General features: G+C 41.0%; 13 protein-coding genes across 13 annotated transcripts, besides 26 other annotated features; 1 reads left to right on the top strand and 12 right to left on the bottom strand. All coding sequences in view use genetic code 2, as the record gives it.

The window, feature by feature from the left end:
- Positions 1-576: a sequence feature (control region; CR).
- Positions 577-643, top strand: a tRNA (tRNA-Pro).
- Positions 644-713, bottom strand: a tRNA (tRNA-Thr).
- On the bottom strand, positions 714-1,853 carry CYTB (cytochrome b). The gene has a single exon. The coding sequence runs from the start codon at positions 1,851-1,853 to the stop codon at positions 714-716; it is 1,140 nt and encodes a 379-aa protein (YP_001874813.1).
- Positions 1,854-1,856: 3 nt separating this feature from the next.
- Positions 1,857-1,925, top strand: a tRNA (tRNA-Glu).
- On the top strand, positions 1,926-2,453 carry ND6 (NADH dehydrogenase subunit 6). Its single transcript has one exon. The coding sequence runs from the start codon at positions 1,926-1,928 to the stop codon at positions 2,451-2,453; it is 528 nt and encodes a 175-aa protein (YP_001874812.1).
- ND5 (NADH dehydrogenase subunit 5) lies at positions 2,437-4,257 on the bottom strand. Its single transcript has one exon. The coding sequence runs from the start codon at positions 4,255-4,257 to the stop codon at positions 2,437-2,439; it is 1,821 nt and encodes a 606-aa protein (YP_001874811.1).
- Positions 4,258-4,327, bottom strand: a tRNA (tRNA-Leu).
- Positions 4,328-4,386, bottom strand: a tRNA (tRNA-Ser).
- Positions 4,387-4,455, bottom strand: a tRNA (tRNA-His).
- Positions 4,456-5,833, bottom strand: ND4 (NADH dehydrogenase subunit 4). Its single transcript has one exon. A coding segment is annotated over exon 1 (1,378 nt).
- On the bottom strand, positions 5,827-6,123 carry ND4L (NADH dehydrogenase subunit 4L). The gene has a single exon. The coding sequence runs from the start codon at positions 6,121-6,123 to the stop codon at positions 5,827-5,829; it is 297 nt and encodes a 98-aa protein (YP_001874809.1).
- Positions 6,124-6,192, bottom strand: a tRNA (tRNA-Arg).
- Positions 6,193-6,539, bottom strand: ND3 (NADH dehydrogenase subunit 3). Its single transcript has one exon. A coding segment is annotated over exon 1 (347 nt).
- Positions 6,540-6,608, bottom strand: a tRNA (tRNA-Gly).
- A 25-nt stretch (positions 6,609-6,633) lies between these two features.
- On the bottom strand, positions 6,634-7,392 carry COX3 (cytochrome c oxidase subunit III). Its single transcript has one exon. The coding sequence runs from the start codon at positions 7,390-7,392 to the stop codon at positions 6,634-6,636; it is 759 nt and encodes a 252-aa protein (YP_001874807.1).
- ATP6 (ATP synthase F0 subunit 6) lies at positions 7,392-8,072 on the bottom strand. Its single transcript has one exon. The coding sequence runs from the start codon at positions 8,070-8,072 to the stop codon at positions 7,392-7,394; it is 681 nt and encodes a 226-aa protein (YP_001874806.1).
- ATP8 (ATP synthase F0 subunit 8) lies at positions 8,030-8,233 on the bottom strand. The gene has a single exon. It carries the CDS (start codon positions 8,231-8,233, stop codon positions 8,030-8,032), a length of 204 nt encoding a protein of 67 aa, YP_001874805.1.
- Position 8,234: 1 nt separating this feature from the next.
- Positions 8,235-8,302, bottom strand: a tRNA (tRNA-Lys).
- A 3-nt stretch (positions 8,303-8,305) lies between these two features.
- COX2 (cytochrome c oxidase subunit II) lies at positions 8,306-8,989 on the bottom strand. Its single transcript has one exon. It carries the CDS (start codon positions 8,987-8,989, stop codon positions 8,306-8,308), a length of 684 nt encoding a protein of 227 aa, YP_001874804.1.
- Positions 8,990-9,058, bottom strand: a tRNA (tRNA-Asp).
- A 6-nt stretch (positions 9,059-9,064) lies between these two features.
- Positions 9,065-9,133, top strand: a tRNA (tRNA-Ser).
- Positions 9,131-10,675, bottom strand: COX1 (cytochrome c oxidase subunit I). Its single transcript has one exon. The coding sequence runs from the start codon at positions 10,673-10,675 to the stop codon at positions 9,131-9,133; it is 1,545 nt and encodes a 514-aa protein (YP_001874803.1).
- Position 10,676: 1 nt separating this feature from the next.
- Positions 10,677-10,741, top strand: a tRNA (tRNA-Tyr).
- Positions 10,742-10,807, top strand: a tRNA (tRNA-Cys).
- Positions 10,808-10,839: 32 nt separating this feature from the next.
- Positions 10,840-10,912, top strand: a tRNA (tRNA-Asn).
- Position 10,913: 1 nt separating this feature from the next.
- Positions 10,914-10,982, top strand: a tRNA (tRNA-Ala).
- A 16-nt stretch (positions 10,983-10,998) lies between these two features.
- Positions 10,999-11,067, bottom strand: a tRNA (tRNA-Trp).
- Positions 11,068-12,109, bottom strand: ND2 (NADH dehydrogenase subunit 2). The gene has a single exon. A coding segment is annotated over exon 1 (1,042 nt).
- Positions 12,110-12,178, bottom strand: a tRNA (tRNA-Met).
- A 1-nt stretch (position 12,179) lies between these two features.
- Positions 12,180-12,253, top strand: a tRNA (tRNA-Gln).
- Positions 12,251-12,319, bottom strand: a tRNA (tRNA-Ile).
- On the bottom strand, positions 12,320-13,275 carry ND1 (NADH dehydrogenase subunit 1). The gene has a single exon. A coding segment is annotated over exon 1 (956 nt).
- Positions 13,276-13,277: 2 nt separating this feature from the next.
- Positions 13,278-13,352, bottom strand: a tRNA (tRNA-Leu).
- Positions 13,353-14,932, bottom strand: an rRNA (l-rRNA).
- Positions 14,933-15,000, bottom strand: a tRNA (tRNA-Val).
- Positions 15,001-15,960, bottom strand: an rRNA (s-rRNA).
- Positions 15,961-16,030, bottom strand: a tRNA (tRNA-Phe).
- Positions 16,031-16,773: a sequence feature (control region; CR).

Here is a 16,773-nt window from a genome sequence, read left to right as displayed (position 1 = left end):
ATCGAGATGTCCTATTTGAGAAAGTTGAAGGATTGGATTTAAGAACGTCATGACCCTGAAGTAAGAACCAGATGCCAGATATAGTTCCGTTATAGACACCCCCACGTTGAAATGGGCCCGGAGCGAGAAGAGGTACACGTTCAAGCAAGGATTGCTGGTTTCTCGAGGCCAGGTGATTAAGCTCTTTCGGACAGTTGAGGTCCATAGAAGAACATTGTTAAATCATAAATATGCACGATTAAGCACTATTATGTCTTATGTAATATATATAAACTATTGTACATGCTTAATATTCATGGGGACTAGCGATTAATGCACGATATACATAGTATGTCTTATGTAATATATATAGATTATTGTACATGCCTAATATCCATGGGGACTAGCGATTAATGCACGATATACATGGGGGGAGGGGGGGGCAGTTGATCGGTTTTTTACACTGTGCGTCTGTGTTGTGGGAGTTAGGGGTTTTTCACTTGTTTTTATGGAAAATGAGGACATACTGGGCAAGCACAGTATGAGTATATGCAATATATGAATTATGGAAGCTATGGAGTTGTTTTTTGGTATTAACAAGGAATAGTTTAAGAAAGAATATCAGCTTTGGGTGCTGATGGCGGGGCTGTTGCTTCTTCCTTGAAGTCTTAGGGAGGGTGCATATTCTCCTTTTTTGGTTTACAAGACCAAGGTATTCTATATACTACGAAGACTCTTCATTTAAGGAGGCGGTTTTCAATAATGCCTGAGATGGGTATTAGGACTAGGAGAATAGAGAAATATAGGATGGAGGCTAGTTGCCCGATGGTGATGAAAGGATATTCTACGGGCTGGCCGCCAATTCATGTCAGGGTCAGAAGGTCTGCTACTAGGAATCAGAATAAGCACTGGCTTAGTGGTCGAAACATTATCCCCCGTTGTTTGGAAGTGTGGAGGGCGGGGATAATTGTTAGGATTAAGATGGATAGGACTAGGGCTAGGACTCCCCCTAGTTTATTGGGGATAGATCGAAGGATTGCGTATGCGAATAGGAAGTACCACTCAGGCTTGATATGAGGAGGGGTGTTTAGAGGATTGGCGGGGATGTAGTTATCAGGGTCTCCTAATAGGTCTGGTGAGAATAGGACAAGTAGCATGAGCGTTAGGGTTAGTGTTAAAAGGCCTAGGATGTCTTTGACTGTGTAGTGCGGGTGGAATGGGATTTTGTCTGAGTCAGATACCATTCCTGAGGGGTTGTTAGATCCTGTTTCATGAAGGAATAGGAGGTGGATTTCTGCTAGGGCTGAGATGATGAATGGAAGGATAAAGTGGAAGGCAAAGAATCGTGTCAAGGAGGCTTTATCTACTGAGAAGCCCCCTCAGATCCATTCTACTAGGTTGCTCCCAATGTATGGGATTGATGATAGGAGATTGGTGATCACGGTTGCTCCTCAGAAGGATATTTGGCCTCAGGGTAAGACATATCCCATGAAGGCTGTAGCCATGACTGCGAGCAATAGTACGGCTCCAATGTTTCATGTTTCTGAGAAGGTGTAGGAGCCGTAGTACATTCCTCGTCCTACGTGTATGTATAGGCAGATAAAGAATATGGAGGCTCCGTTGGCGTGTAGGTATCGGATAATTCAGCCATAATTTACGTCGCGGCAGATGTGGGTGACTGACGAGAAAGCGGTTATTGTGTCTGATGTATAGTGTATGGCTAGAAAGAGGCCGGTGAGAATTTGTAGGATTAAACATACTCCTAACAGGGAGCCAAAGTTTCATCATGCTGAGATGTTGGATGGAGTGGGAAGATCAATGAATGAGTGATTGATAATTTTGATAAGGGGGTGTGATTTTCGAATGTTGGTCATTAGGTTCTTATAGTTGAAATACAACAATGGTTTTTCATATCATTAGTCATGGTTAGATTCCATGTGAGAATTATGATAATATATATTGTGTTTATTTTAAGTACAATTTTCGTGGTGAGCTTTGTAAGTTTTTCTTCAAAGCCTTCTCCTATTTATGGTGGGTTTGGTTTGATTGTGGCCGGTGGTGTTGGTTGTGGTATTGTATTGAATTTTGGAGGGTCGTTTTTAGGTTTAATGGTCTTTTTAATTTATTTAGGGGGCATGCTTGTGGTGTTTGGGTATACTACAGCTATGGCTACTGAGCCTTACCCCGAGGCGTGGACGTCTAATAAGGCCGTGTTGGGTGCATTCATTACGGGGGTGCTAGCGGAGTTATTAACTGCTTGTTATATTTTAAAAGAAGATGAGGTTGAGGTTGTGTTTAAGTTTAATGGTGCGGGTGATTGGGTAATTTATGATACGGGTGATTCGGGGTTTTTTAGTGAGGAGGCCATGGGGATTGCAGCATTGTATAGTTATGGAACTTGGTTGGTAGTTGTTACTGGTTGATCCTTGCTTATTGGTGTATTGGTGATTATAGAGATTACTCGTGGAAATTAAGTAAGAGCAGGCTAAGGGTCAAGGTGATTATGAAGGATAAGAAGTAGAGCTTAACTAGCCCTTTCTGATTAGATACGATGGTTGATATTTTTATTTGGAAGTGGGAGATGGATTTTGGTAATACATTTTCTAGTCAGATTATATCTAATAGTATCGATGCGGACTTTTGGCTTATAGTTAGGCCTATTGTTGATGGGAGGCGGTGTATTACAATTGGAAAGTACCCTAGGAAGCTAGAAAACTTAAAGAGGTTCGAGGGGTATTTGAATTTTAAGTTTTTAGTTGCAAGGTTAAGTTCTAATGCTAAGATGAAGCCTGTGATGGTTACGGCGAGAGCAGTTAGTTTTAGATAGTGGGGTATGGTTATTTGTGGGGTGGTTATTGGGGGAATGTTGTGGGAAATCAAGTACCCTGCAAAAATGCTTCCAATTAAGAGACGTTTAATGGAGTTGATTAGGTGGGGGTTATTTTCATTGATTGGACTTAGGGAGTTAAATCGGGGCTGTCCTAGGAGTGCAAAGAATATGATTCGAGTACTATAGGCAGCCGTGAGAGATGTAGCGATGAGAGTGACCGATAGGGCTCAGGCGTTGGTATACGACGTATTGGCTGTCTCGATAATCAGGTCTTTAGAGTAAAAGCCTGTTAGGAAAGGTATTCCTGTTAATGCGAGACTTCCGATGATGAGGGAGGAGGTGGTGAAAGGTATGGGTTTATATAATCCGCCTATCTTTCGAATGTCTTGTTCATCATTTAGGCTGTGAATAATTGATCCAGAGCACATAAATAATATAGCTTTGAAAAATGCGTGCGTACAGATGTGAAGGAATGCAAGGTAGGGTTGGTTGATTCCGATAGTAACGATTATTAGACCTAATTGGCTTGAAGTTGAGAAGGCAACGATTTTTTTGATGTCATTTTGTGTGAGGGCGCAGATAGCTGTGAATAAGGTTGTGATGGCCCCTAGGCATAGGGTGAGAGTTTGTATGGTTTTATTTTGTTCTATGAGTGGGTGGAAGCGGATTAGTAAAAAGACTCCGGCTACAACCATTGTACTTGAGTGGAGTAGGGCGGAAACGGGGGTTGGACCCTCTATGGCTGATGGTAGTCATGGGTGTAGGCCAAATTGAGCAGACTTGCCTGTCGCTGCTAGGAGAAGACTTAGCAATGGGACATTTAGGTTTTCATGCTGGGTAATAAAGATCTGTTGAAAGTCTCATGCATTTATGTTGGCAAGGAATCATGCTATGGCCGTGATAAATCCTACGTCTCCGATGCGGTTGTAGAGAATCGCTTGTAGGGCGGCAGTGTTTGCGTCTGCTCGACCATATCATCATCCGATGAGCAGGAAGGATATAATTCCTACTCCCTCTCAACCGATAAATAGTTGGAACAGGTTATTGGCGGTCACTAGGATTATTATAGTGATTAGAAATATGAGGAGATATTTGAAGAATCGATTGATATGAGGATCTGTGTGTATATATCATATTGAGAATTCTATGATTGATCATGTAACGAAAAGTGCCACAGGGATGAAGATGATCGAGAAATAATCTAGTTTAAAGCTTAGTGACAATTTGAGGGTTTGGACTGATAGTCAGTGTCAGTTTGAGACAATTGTTTCTTGTCCGGAGGAAATAAATATTATAGCCGGAATTGTGCTGATGGTGAAGGCATAAGAGATTGTGGTTTTTACATAATGGGGGTATAGGTTATTTTTGTATAGTTGAGTATTGGATATGATGATGGGCAGGAATAGAATGGATACTGTGGTGAGTATAGAGAAGGTAAATAGGTTTATTACTTTTATTTGGAGTTGCACCAATTTTTTGGCTCCTAAGACCAATGGATTACTTCTATCCTATAAAAGTTGAAAAAGCCACGCTTTCATACGTGGGGGCATGAATTAGCAGTTCTTGCATACTTTTTCGGTAAATAGGAAGATTTGCACTTCTATTATTAGATCCACAAGCTAATGTTTTTATTAAACTATATTTACAATAAATAGGACCTAGTGCGATTTTGGGGTTGAGTGATAAGAGAAGGAGTGGGAGCAGGTGAAGGGCTATTAGGGTGTTTTCTCGTGTGAATGATGGATTGATGTTTTTAATGTGGTGTGTATATTTACCTCGTTGGGTTGTAGTGAGCATATAGAGGGTATATAGGGCTGTGATGATAATATTTGTACCCATGAGGACGATAGTTATGTTGGATCATGAGAAGGAAGCTATTACTACAAATAGCTCTCCGATTAGGTTAATGGTAGGAGGCAGGGCTAGGTTCGCGAGACTGGCTAGTAGCCATCAGGCAGCTATCAGAGGGAGGATGGCTTGTAGGACTCGTGCTAGAATTATTGTTCGGCTATGGACTCGTTCGTCGTTTGAGTTTGCGAGGCAAAATAATATTGAGGAGGTTAGTCCGCGGGCGATTATAAGGGCTGTAGCTCCTATATAACTTCAGGGTGTTTGGATTAGCACAGCTACAATTACTAGGGCTATATGGCTTACGGATGAATATGCGATTACGGATTTCAGGTCTGTCTGACGTAAACAGATAGAACTTGTTATAACTATTCCCCATAGGGACAGCATCATGAAAGGATATGCTATTTGGTTTGTTGTGGGGTTGAGTAGAATTGTAATACGTATCATTCCATATCCCCCTAGTTTTAACAGTACGGCAGCAAGTACTATTGAGCCGGCAATGGGGGCTTCGACATGTGCTTTTGGTAATCACAGGTGGAGTCCATATAGAGGTATTTTTACTACAAATGCTATTATGCATGCTAGTCAGAGAAAGATGTTAGACCAGGTGGTTGAGATTGGTTTGGTTCAGTATTGAATGATTAGGAAATTTAAAGTTCCCGTTGTGTTTTGAATGTATAGCAGTGCGACTAGGAGGGGCAGTGAGCCTACCAAGGTGTAGAGTAGAAAGTATAGGCCAGCGTTTAGTCGCTCCGTTTGATTGCCCCATCGGGTAATAATAATAAGGGTGGGGATTAATGTGGCTTCAAATAGGATATAAAATATAATTAGTTCTGTGGCGGTGAATGTTATAATTAGGAGAAGTTGTAAAGTAATAAGTATCGTGATGTATAGTTTTTTTCGGGCCAAGGTCTCTTTTGATAGGTGTGACTGACTAGCCACAAGTATTAGTGGCAGGAGTCATGTTGTTAATACTAGTAGAGGTGCAGAAAGTGAGTCTGAGAAGAATAGTAATGAGAGATTTAGGCTGTTGTCGCCTAGTTGATTTAAATAGGAAAGGCTAATAAGGCTGATCAGGAGGCTGTAGGTAGTTGAGTTAATTCAGATTATGTTGGGTTTTGATAGTCATGTTATCGGTATGAGTATGGCAGTAGGGATAATAATTTTTAGCATTGCAGGAGGTTTAGGTTTTGTACATAATCAGTACCATATGTGTTTGATACCATTACTAGTAAGGATAAGCCCAGTGCCGCCTCGCAGGCTGCAAATACTAGCAGGATGATAGGAGTCATGCTAGCTAGTGTGAAATGGTTATTTAGGATTGCTACGGTTATTATGATAAATAGGGATAGCATTATGCCTTCCAGACATAGGAGAGAGGATATTAAGTGGGATCGGTACATCAATAGTCCTATAAGTGATATGATGAAAGCCAGGAATATATTAATATAGACTATGGACATCTGATAATTATAGGGCAAGCTACAATCTAATGAGTCGAAATCATTTGTTTTGGTTTAAACTAATTATCATATTCAGTTCACTCTAGTCCTTTTTGGGTTCATTCGTAGGCTAGGCTCGCGGCTAGTAGAGAGATTAGTAGGAGGGCTATGATAAGTATGGTTGATAATTTGTTTGTTTGTGAGGCCCAGGGAAGGGGGAGTAGTAGTGCAATTTCTAGATCGAATAGTAGGAATGTAATAGCTACTAGGAAAAATTTTATAGAGAAGGGTAGGCGGGCGGATCCTATGGGGTCAAATCCACACTCATAAGGGCTTGCTTTTTCTGCATAGGTGTTTAATTGGGGTAATCAGAATGCGATTAATACAGGTAGTGTGGATAGAAGTGTGTTGGTAAGCAGAGTTAGTATTACATGTATTATTCCTTTTCGGATTGTACCGAAATTGGTTGATTGGAAGTCAACTGTACTAGGTAATACTAAAGGAATGGTGTCCTCATCAATAAATAGAAACTTACAAGAATAGTCACACTACACCTACGAAATGTCAGTATCAGGCAGCAGCTTCATATCCAAAATGGTAGTTGGATATGAAATGATATTTTAATTGGTGTAGGAAGCAGACGATGAGGAAAATAGAGCCAATAATCACATGGAGTCCATGAAATCCTGTGGCCATAAAGAAAGTGGATCCATAGACCCCGTCTGAGATTGTGAATGATGCTTCACAGTATTCTGAGGCTTGAAGTAGTGTCAAGTATATCCCTAAAGAGATTGTGGTGAATAGGGCTTGAAGCATATGTTTTCGGTTACCTTTTATTAGGCTGTGGTGAGCTCAGGTGGTTGCTACTCCGGAAGCTAATAGTACGGAAGTGTTGAGTAGTGGGACTTCTAGGGGGTTGAGCAGGGTGATACCTGTAGGTGGCCAGCATCCTCCTAGTTCGGGAGTTGGGGCTAGGCTTGAGTGGTAGAAGGCCCAGAAAAATCCTGCGAAGAAGAATACTTCTGAGATGATAAAGAGAATTATCCCGTAACGGAGACCTTTTTGAACGGTGGGTGTGTGGTGACCTTGGAATGTGCTTTCCCGAATAATATCTCGTCATCATTGATACATAGTGAGCAGATTGGTGGTTATACCTAGAGTTAGTAGTAATATTGAGTTGTGGTGAAATCATATAGCCAGGCCTGAAGTTATTAATAGAGCTGAAAGTGCCCCCGTAAGTGGCCATGGGCTGGGGTTAACTATATGGTATGCGTGGGTTTGATGGGTCATTAGGTATTGTCATGTAGATATAGACTTACAAGTAGGGTAAAGACGTAGGCTTGGATTAGGGCTACAGCGAACTCAAGGATTGTTAGTAGGATGAGAATAATAAAGGTAATTAGAGCAATAGAGGCATTAATATTTGCTAGAGCCAGAGCAGCCCCTCCAATTAAGTGTATTAATAAGTGGCCTGCAGTAATGTTAGCTGTTAGTCGTACGGCCAGAGCCACGGGCTGGATAAAAAGGCTAATAGTTTCAATAATTACAAGTATGGGGATCAGGGGGATTGGTGTTCCTTGTGGTAGAAAGTGGGCTAGGGATGCTTTAGTTTTGTGGCGAAATCCGGTGATTACGGCACCGGCTCATAGGGGAATAGCTATTCCTAAGTTTATTGATAGTTGGGTAGTTGGGGTAAATGAGTGGGGCAGTAGGCCTAACAGGTTTGTTGATCCAATAAATAGAATGAGGGACATGAGTATTAGGGCCCAAGTTTGTCCTTTGCGATTGTGAATGGCTAATATTTGTTTTGACGTTAGTTGTACTAATCACTGCTGGAGTGAGACTAGGCGGTTATTAATTAGTCGATTAGGTGAAGGGAATAGAATGCTGGGGAACATAATAATTAATACGACAATAGGCAGTCCTATTATTGTTGGGGTAGTGAAAGAGGTGAATAGATTTTCGTTCATTTTTTTTCTCAAGGACTAGGTTGTTTTAGTGCGGCCGTAGATTTGAGCTCCGGGCTTGATGGATACAGGTGTTTTGAGATTTTTAGTTGAAATATAATAAATAGTGTTATAATTATGGAAGTAATAGTAATAAATCAGGTTGATGTATCTAACTGTGGCATGTCATTAAGGGGAGGTTTAAACTCCCAGTTTTTAACTTAAAAGGTTAACGCTAATTTAGCTTCTTAATGAAATTACAGTATAGACGTAGATCATTCTTCAAAGTATGATAGTGGGACTAGTTCAAGAACAATGGGTATAAAACTGTGGTTTGAGCCACAGATCTCTGAGCATTGACCATAGTATAACCCAGGTCGTGTACCTATTAGGGTTGTTTGGTTTAGTCGGCCTGGAATGGCGTCAGTTTTTAGGCCCAGGGATGGGACGGCTCATGAGTGTAGTACGTCTTCTGATGAGATTAACATGCGAATAGTCATTTCTATTGGTAACACTACTCGGTTATCAACTTCTAATAATCGGAGTTCTCCGGGCTTTAGTTCTTGAGTAGGGATTATATAGGAGTCAAAGTTCAGGTCCTCATAGTCAGTATATTCATAGCTTCAGTATCATTGATGTCCCATGGTCTTTACAGTGAGAGAGGGGTTATTAATCTCGTCTATTATGTAGAGAATTCGTAAGGAGGGCAGGGCAATGAGAATTAAGATGATGGCTGGTAAAATAGTTCAGATGGTTTCTACTTCCTGGGCATCTATTGTACTTGTGTGCGTGAGTTTGGTTGTCAGTATTAGTGAGATGATGTAAAGGACTAGGGAGCTAATTAGGAATACAATTATCAGTGTGTGATCGTGAAAGTGTAGAAGCTCTTCTATGATAGGGGATGTAGCATCTTGGAAACCTAGTTGGAAAGGATATGCCATAGAAGTACACAGGGCTTAAACCTATAATTTAACCTTGACAAAGTTATGTAATTGTTTTACTAATACTTCTTGATTGAGAAAGACATAGTGGTTATGGCATTGGCTTGAAATCAATCTAAGGAGGTTCGATTCCTTCCTTTCTTATTTTAACAGTACATAGGTTGGTTCTTCAAATGTGTGATACGGAGGGGGACATGCATGCAGCCATTCAAGATTGGTTGTGGTTAGTTCCACTGTGGCCACTTCTCGCTTTGATGCAAAAGCTTCTCACACTATGAAAACCATTAATATTACTGCTGTTAGTGAGATAAAAGAGCCTATTGAGGAGACTGTATTTCAAGTTGTATATGCATCTGGATAGTCAGAATAACGTCGAGGCATTCCGGACAAGCCTAGAAAATGCTGAGGGAAAAACGTTATATTGACACCTACGAATATAATAGTGAAATGAATTTTTGCCCAAGTATTATCGAGAGTATATCCTGAGAATAGGGGGAATCAATGAACAAAACCCCCTATGATAGCAAATACTGCTCCTATTGACAATACATAGTGGAAGTGAGCTACTACGTAGTATGTGTCGTGAAGGACAATGTCTAATGAGGAATTTGCTAGTACGATTCCTGTTAGGCCCCCCACAGTGAATAAGAAAATAAATCCTAGGGCCCATAGCATAGCGGGAGACCATTTAATATTACCTCCATGAAGAGTAGCCAGTCAACTAAATACTTTTACCCCTGTGGGAATAGCAATAATTATAGTAGCTGATGTAAAGTATGCTCGTGTGTCCACATCTATCCCCACAGTAAACATGTGATGGGCCCATACGATAAAGCCCAGAAAGCCAATTGATATTATAGCTCAAACTATTCCCATGTAGCCAAAAGGTTCTTTTTTACCTGAGTAATAGGTGACAATATGTGAAATCATTCCAAACCCGGGTAAAATTAAAATGTAGACTTCTGGGTGACCGAAAAATCAGAATAAGTGTTGATATAAGATAGGATCCCCTCCTCCAGCGGGGTCAAAAAATGTGGTGTTCAGATTTCGATCTGTCAGTAGCATAGTGATGCCTGCTGCTAAAACTGGCAGCGATAGGAGTAGTAATACAGCAGTGATTAAGACCGATCAGACAAATAGAGGTGTTTGATACTGGGATATAGCAGGGGGTTTTATATTAATAATAGTAGTAATAAAATTAATAGCGCCTAAGATTGAGGAGACACCTGCCAAGTGTAGTGAGAAAATAGTTAGGTCTACGGATGCTCCTGCATGAGCTAGGTTGCCGGCTAGAGGCGGGTATACTGTCCACCCAGTCCCCGCCCCAGCCTCTACCATAGATGATGCGAGCAAAAGCAGGAAAGACGGGGGGAGGAGTCAGAAACTCATATTATTCATTCGAGGGAATGCTATATCGGGGGCCCCGATTATTAATGGGACTAATCAGTTTCCAAACCCTCCAATTATAATAGGCATCACTATAAAGAAGATTATTACAAAAGCATGGGCGGTGACGACTACATTATAAATCTGGTCATCCCCTAGCAGTGTGCCAGGTTGACCCAGCTCGGCTCGGATTAAGAGACTGAGAGCAGTCCCCACCATACCAGCTCAGGCGCCAAATAGAAGGTAAAGAGTTCCAATATCTTTGTGATTGGTTGAAAATAGTCAGCGGTTTATGAACATAGGTAAAATGGCTGAGTAAGCATTAGACTGTAAATCTAAAGACAGAGGTTTAGTCCTCTTTTACCAAGTCCTGCAGTGAGTGTCATATTGAATTGCAAATTCAAAGAAGCAGCTTGAGGCTGCCGGGGCTTCTCCCGCCTTTTTTTTCCGGACGGCGGGAGAAGTAGATTGAAGCCAGTTGACTAGGGTATTTAGCTGTTAACTAAAATTTCGTGGGGTTGGGGCCCACCAATCTAGTAAGGGCTTAGCTTAATTAAAGTGTTTGATTTGCAATCAATTGATGTAAGATAGATTCTTGCAGTCCTTAGGGTTAAGTTGGTATGCAGAAGTTAAGTCTGCTAGGGCTTGCTTAGAGCTTTGAAGGCTCTTGGTCTAATTTAACCTAAACTTCTAATCTAGGACAGATAGTATTGGTGCGAGTGGTAGTAGTATGGTAGATATTACGATTAAGGGGGGTAAAAGGATTGTTTTTTTTGTGCGTTCGAATCGTCATTTCATTTTTATGCAGTTATTTGAGGGGAATATAGTTAGTGCAGTGGTATATGTTAGTCGTATGTAGAAGTATAGGTTAAGTAGCGCTGTTATAGCTAGTAGTGTGGGTATTATAATTATTTCATTTTTAGTTAGTTCTTGGATGATTATTCATTTTGGGATGAAGCCGGAGAGTGGAGGAAGGCCGCTTAGAGATATTATTAGTACTAGGATAAATGAGGTGATTAGGGGAGTTTTATTTCATGTCTGTGATAGGGATGATGTTGTTGTGGTTGAGTTATATATGAATAGTATAAAGGTGGTTAGTGTTATGGTGATGTAGATGATCAGGTTTAAAATTATTATTGTGGGGCTGTATATTATGATAGCTGCTATTCAGCCTATATGGGCGATTGAGGAATATGCTATGATTTTTCGTAGTTGGGTCTGATTGAGTCCCCCTCAGCCTCCGATTATAACTGATATGATGGCTATTGTTAGGAGTAGGTTAGGATTAATGGTAGGTGAGATTTGGTATAGAATTGATAGTGGGGCGATTTTTTGTCATGTGAGTAGGATTAGGCCCGAGGACATGGAGATTCCTTGTGTGACTTCGGGCAGTCAGAAGTGGAATGGGGCTAATCCTAGTTTTATTGCTAGGGCGGTTGTTATTATAATGGATGCTATGGGGTTCAGGTCTTTTGAGACAGTTCATTGTCCTGAGTGCAGTAAGTTGATGATGATTCCTATTATTAGGAGCATGGAAGCAGTTGCTTGTGTTAGGAAGTATTTTGTGGCTGCTTCTATGGCTCGTGGGTTGTATTTTTTTATGAGGATAGGAATAATGGCTAGTAGGTTTATTTCGAAGCCGATTCAGACCATGAGTCAGTGGGAAGTTGTTATTACGATCATAGTTCCTGAGATAACGGTTAATATAATGATAATGAAAATAGGGGGTTTGATTAGTATGGGAAGGGTATAAACCAACATTTTCGGGGTATGGGCCCGATAGCTTATTTAGCTGACCTTACTTTAGAATGTGGTGTAGTATTGGTAGCACGAAGATTTTTGGATTCTTAGGGTTAGGTTCGATTCCTATAATTCTAGAAATAAGAGGGTTTAAACCTCTATGTTTTACTCTATCAAAGTAACTCTTTTGTCAGACATATTTCTTATGTTTGAGGTGGAATACTTGCTGTGATGATGGGCAGGGAGACGTGTCATATACATAGGGCTAGGGTAAGGGGTAGAAAGCTTTTTCATAGGAGGTGTATTAATTGGTCGTATCGGAATCGTGGATAGGATGCTCGGATCCATAGGAAGGTGGTTGTTAGGATTAGGGTTTTTACAGTGAAGTTGGTGGTGTATAGTTCTGGTATGTAGGGACTATGAAATGCTCCGAAGAATAGGATTGTTGTGAGGATGTTTATTATGATAATGTTGGCGTATTCTGCTAGAAAGAACAGGGCGAAAGGGCCTGCTGCATATTCTACGTTAAATCCGGAAACAAGCTCTGATTCTCCTTCTGTGAGGTCAAATGGGGCTCGGTTGGTTTCTGCTAGAGTAGAGATGAATCATATTATAGCTAGGGGTCATGCGGGGATAATAAGTCAGATATATTCTTGAGTGGTAATTAGTGTGGCTAATGTGAAGGATCCGTTTATTAGTAGTACAGATAAGAGGATAATAGCTAGTGTGACTTCATATGAGATTGTTTGGGCTACGGCTCGTAGGGCGCCGATTAGAGCGTACTTTGAGTTTGAAGCCCACCCGGATCATAGAATGGAGTAGACAGCTAGGCTGGATATGGCTAGTATGAATAGTACTCCCAGGTTTATATTGATGAGTGGGTATGGTATGGGCAATGGGATTCATATGGTTAGGGCTAGTGTAAGGGCTAGGATAGGTGCTATAATAAATATGAATGTGGATGATGTGAGGGGTCGGAGGGGCTCTTTAGTGAAGAGTTTCATGGCGTCTGCAATGGGTTGGAGCAGGCCATATGGTCCTACGATGTTCGGCCCCTTGCGAAGTTGCATGTAGCCTAGTACTTTGCGTTCAACTAGGGTTAGGAAGGCTACGGCGAGGAGAATGGGGATAATTAGTGAGAGGATATTGATTATGAACATGCTGTTAGGGAGAGGAGTTGAACCTCTGATAATAAAAGCTTAAGTTTTATGCAATTGCCGGGCTCTGCCACCCTAACAAACCCGAGCTCTCGGGTAATGTATTTAGATAAACTGTCTAGATTGAGATTGTATCATCTATTTGGTTAAGGGCGCTTTGGTAAAGTGGGCCCTATTTCTCTTGTCCTTTCGTACTGGGAGAAATTATGTAATAGATAGAAACCGACCTGGATTACTCCGGTCTGAACTCAGATCACGTAGGACTTTAATCGTTGAACAAACGAACCTTTGATAGCTGCTGCACCATCGGGATGTCCTGATCCAACATCGAGGTCGTAAACCCTATTGTCGATATGGACTCTGAAATAGGATTGCGCTGTTATCCCTAGGGTAACTTGTTCCGTTGATCAAGTCTTTGGATCAATAAGTGATGTAATACTTTCGACTGGTTAGTCTAGATTTAAATCACTCGGAGGTTGTTTTGTTCTCCGAGGTCACCCCAACCTAAATTGTCAGCCCATGGTAGAGGTTTGTTATACCCTGTCGGTTGGTTATTAAGATCTCTTTGGGCTGGTTAATTAAAGCTCCATAGGGTCTTCTCGTCTTATTGTCATATTCCCGCCTCTTCACGGGAAGGTCAATTTCACGGATCGGAGGTAAGAGACAGTAAAGCCCTCGTGTGGCCATTCATACAAGTCCCTATTTAGGGAACAAATGATTATGCTACCTTTGCACGGTCAGGATACCGCGGCCGTTTAACTAGTGTCACTGGGCAGGCAGTGCCTCTAATACTGAAAATGCTAGAGGTGATGTTTTTGGTAAACAGGCGGGGCTTGTGTTTGCCGAGTTCCTTTTACTTCTTTTAATCTTTCCCTGAATTGCATGCCTGTGTTGGGTTAACAATTAGTTTGATATTTTGCTTGTAATTAGGTTATATTTATCTTGTTGTTAACTATCAGTGGTTATCCGTTCTGATATAAGCTTATGCACGGGAGAAATACTTCTTGTTACTCATATTAGCATTATTGCTTCTATTATCAAATAGATTAGCCCAGTTTTAAATTAGGAGTTGGTTGCATTATTTTGACATTAAGATGTTTTAATTGTTGAGCTTGAACGCTTTCTTAATTGGTGGCTGCTTTTAGGCCAACTATGGTTTAGTGTTATGTGCTTACTCTCTAATTAAGGCTGTATCCTAATTCTAAAAAGCTGTACCCCTTTAGACTATGTTTTAAACTTACATTGGAATTTTAGGGTTTTGAGGCAAGTTTAAAGTTGAACTAAGATTCTGTTCTGGGCAACCAGCTATCACCAGGCTCGTTAGGCTTTTCACCTCTACCCACAAATCTTCTCACTATTTTGCAACATAGACGAGTTCATCCTGCAATAGATTGTTCGTGGGTAGCTCGTCTGGTTTCGGGGGGCCTAGCTGAAGTTCTCTTTGTTAGGTTATTACTAGCTAACTCATTATGCAAAAGGTACAAGGGGTAATCTTTGCTGTATAGTGCTTTTAGTTTTATTCTTTCATCTTTCCCTTGCGGTACTTTCTCTATAGCGCCAAGTTAAATTTCTATCTCCTATACTTTTATGAGGTGACTAAATGTTTTATTTTACTTTCATAATATTAGTTGTGTTTGTGGGTGATTGGGCTAGCTTTGGCTCAAGATGGTCAGTTTGATATGAAATCTTCTGGGTGTAAGCCAGATGCTTTGTTTAAGCTACATCTTGTCATCCAAGCACACTTTCCAGTATGCTTACCTTGTTACGACTTGTCTCCTCTTGTGGGTGTAGTGGTTTGAATAGGTTTCTTTGGGGTTTAATCACTTGAGGAGGGTGACGGGCGGTGTGTGCGTGCTTCATGGCCCGATTCAATTAAGCTCTCTATTCTCAAATTTACTACTAAATCCTCCTTGAATGCTTAGTTTCATAAGGATTTTCGTGGGTGTTCTAGTTGTAGAAAATGTAGCCCATTGCTTCCCATCTCATGGGCTACACCTTGACCTAACTTTTTTGCGTTAAGACATTTGTGCTTACTTTTCTTCCTTTTTAGGGTTTGCTGAAGATGGCGGTATATAGGCTGAATTAGCAAGAGATGGTGAGGTTTATCGGGGTTTATCGATTATAGAACAGGCTCCTCTAGAGGGGTGTAAAGCACCGCCAAGTCCTTTGAGTTTTAAGCTGTTGCTAGTAGTTCTCTGGCGGATAGTTTTGTTTGAGCTAACTATCTAGGTTTAGGGCTAAGCATAGTGGGGTATCTAATCCCAGTTTGGATCTTAGCTATCGTGTAGTCGGAGATATTAAAGTTACTTTCGTGCTATATTTTTATGTTAACTGTAGCTTTTTACAGCCCAGTTAAGGTTTAACTTTAGTATATTTTTCTTCTGTAACACGCTTTACGCCGTGGGTCTATTAGTTTGGGTTAATCGTATGACCGCGGTGGCTGGCACGAAATTTACCAACCCTGATTTAATATAGCTTAGTCGAACTTTCATTCATAGCTTAATTTTTATCACTGCTGTATCCCGTGGGGGTGTGGCTGAGCAAGGTGTTATGAGCTACAATGGTTGTGTGCTTGATACCAGCTCCTTTGGATCACTGGGTGATTTAGAGGGCATTTTCACCGGGATGCGGAGGCTTGCATGTGTAATTTTATTAATAACTAATGGAAAGGCTAGGACCAAACCGTTATGTTTATGGAGTCTGGCGACTCATCTAGGCATTTTCAGTGCCTTGCTTTATGTACTTAAGCTACATCAACCAAGATGTAGGATTGTTGGGTGTGTAAATATTGTTCGATAGGGACGAGTTAGAGATCGGGTTGACGTATCTATAGATAACTGCGAACAAAGTTATGATTTAGTGTCAATAATTGGTAATGATGGGGTTGGTAAAGTTTATAAACGTTAATTCTTAGGCCTTATGCTTGGATACGGTTTAGTCTTGTTTTTGGGGTTTGGCAAGACAGAAATAGACACGTATTGTAATAAATAAGGTTAACGGGGGGTAAGGGGGGTTTGTTTAAGCTAATTATTTACTAAATCAAAAAAGTTTGCATGTGTATACGTGTATACGTGTACGTGTGTACGTGTGTACGTGTGTACGTGTGTACGTGTACGTGTACGTGTGTACGTGTATACGTGTACGTGTACGTGTACGTGTATACGTGTACGTGTGTACGTGTATACGTGTACGTGTGTACGTGTATGCGTGTATACGTGTATACGTGTACGTGTACGCGTATACGTGGGTGCGCGCATGCCGTGTCCTGTGGAGCAATAGGAATTTAAGTATAAGTCCTGTGACCATTGACTGAATAACACCTTGTTTGTTGTACGTGTGGAACCCCCGCATAGAGAATAAGTCCAGCTACATTATATTTGACTGAGTCAGGACCTTTAGGTCATAGCTGAGTCATAGCAAGTTCCACCCCCTAAAAATTAAAAATACCAAATGCATGACACCACAGTTATGTGTGATCATGGGCTGATTAGTCATTAACCC

This window comes from Uncia uncia, mitochondrion (assembly GCF_023721935.1).
Source record: "Uncia uncia mitochondrion, complete genome".
NCBI classification, from domain to species: Eukaryota; Metazoa; Chordata; class Mammalia; order Carnivora; family Felidae; genus Panthera; species Panthera uncia.
Note: the sequence above shows the minus strand (reverse complement) of the source record. Positions and strands in the feature narration are given on the sequence as shown.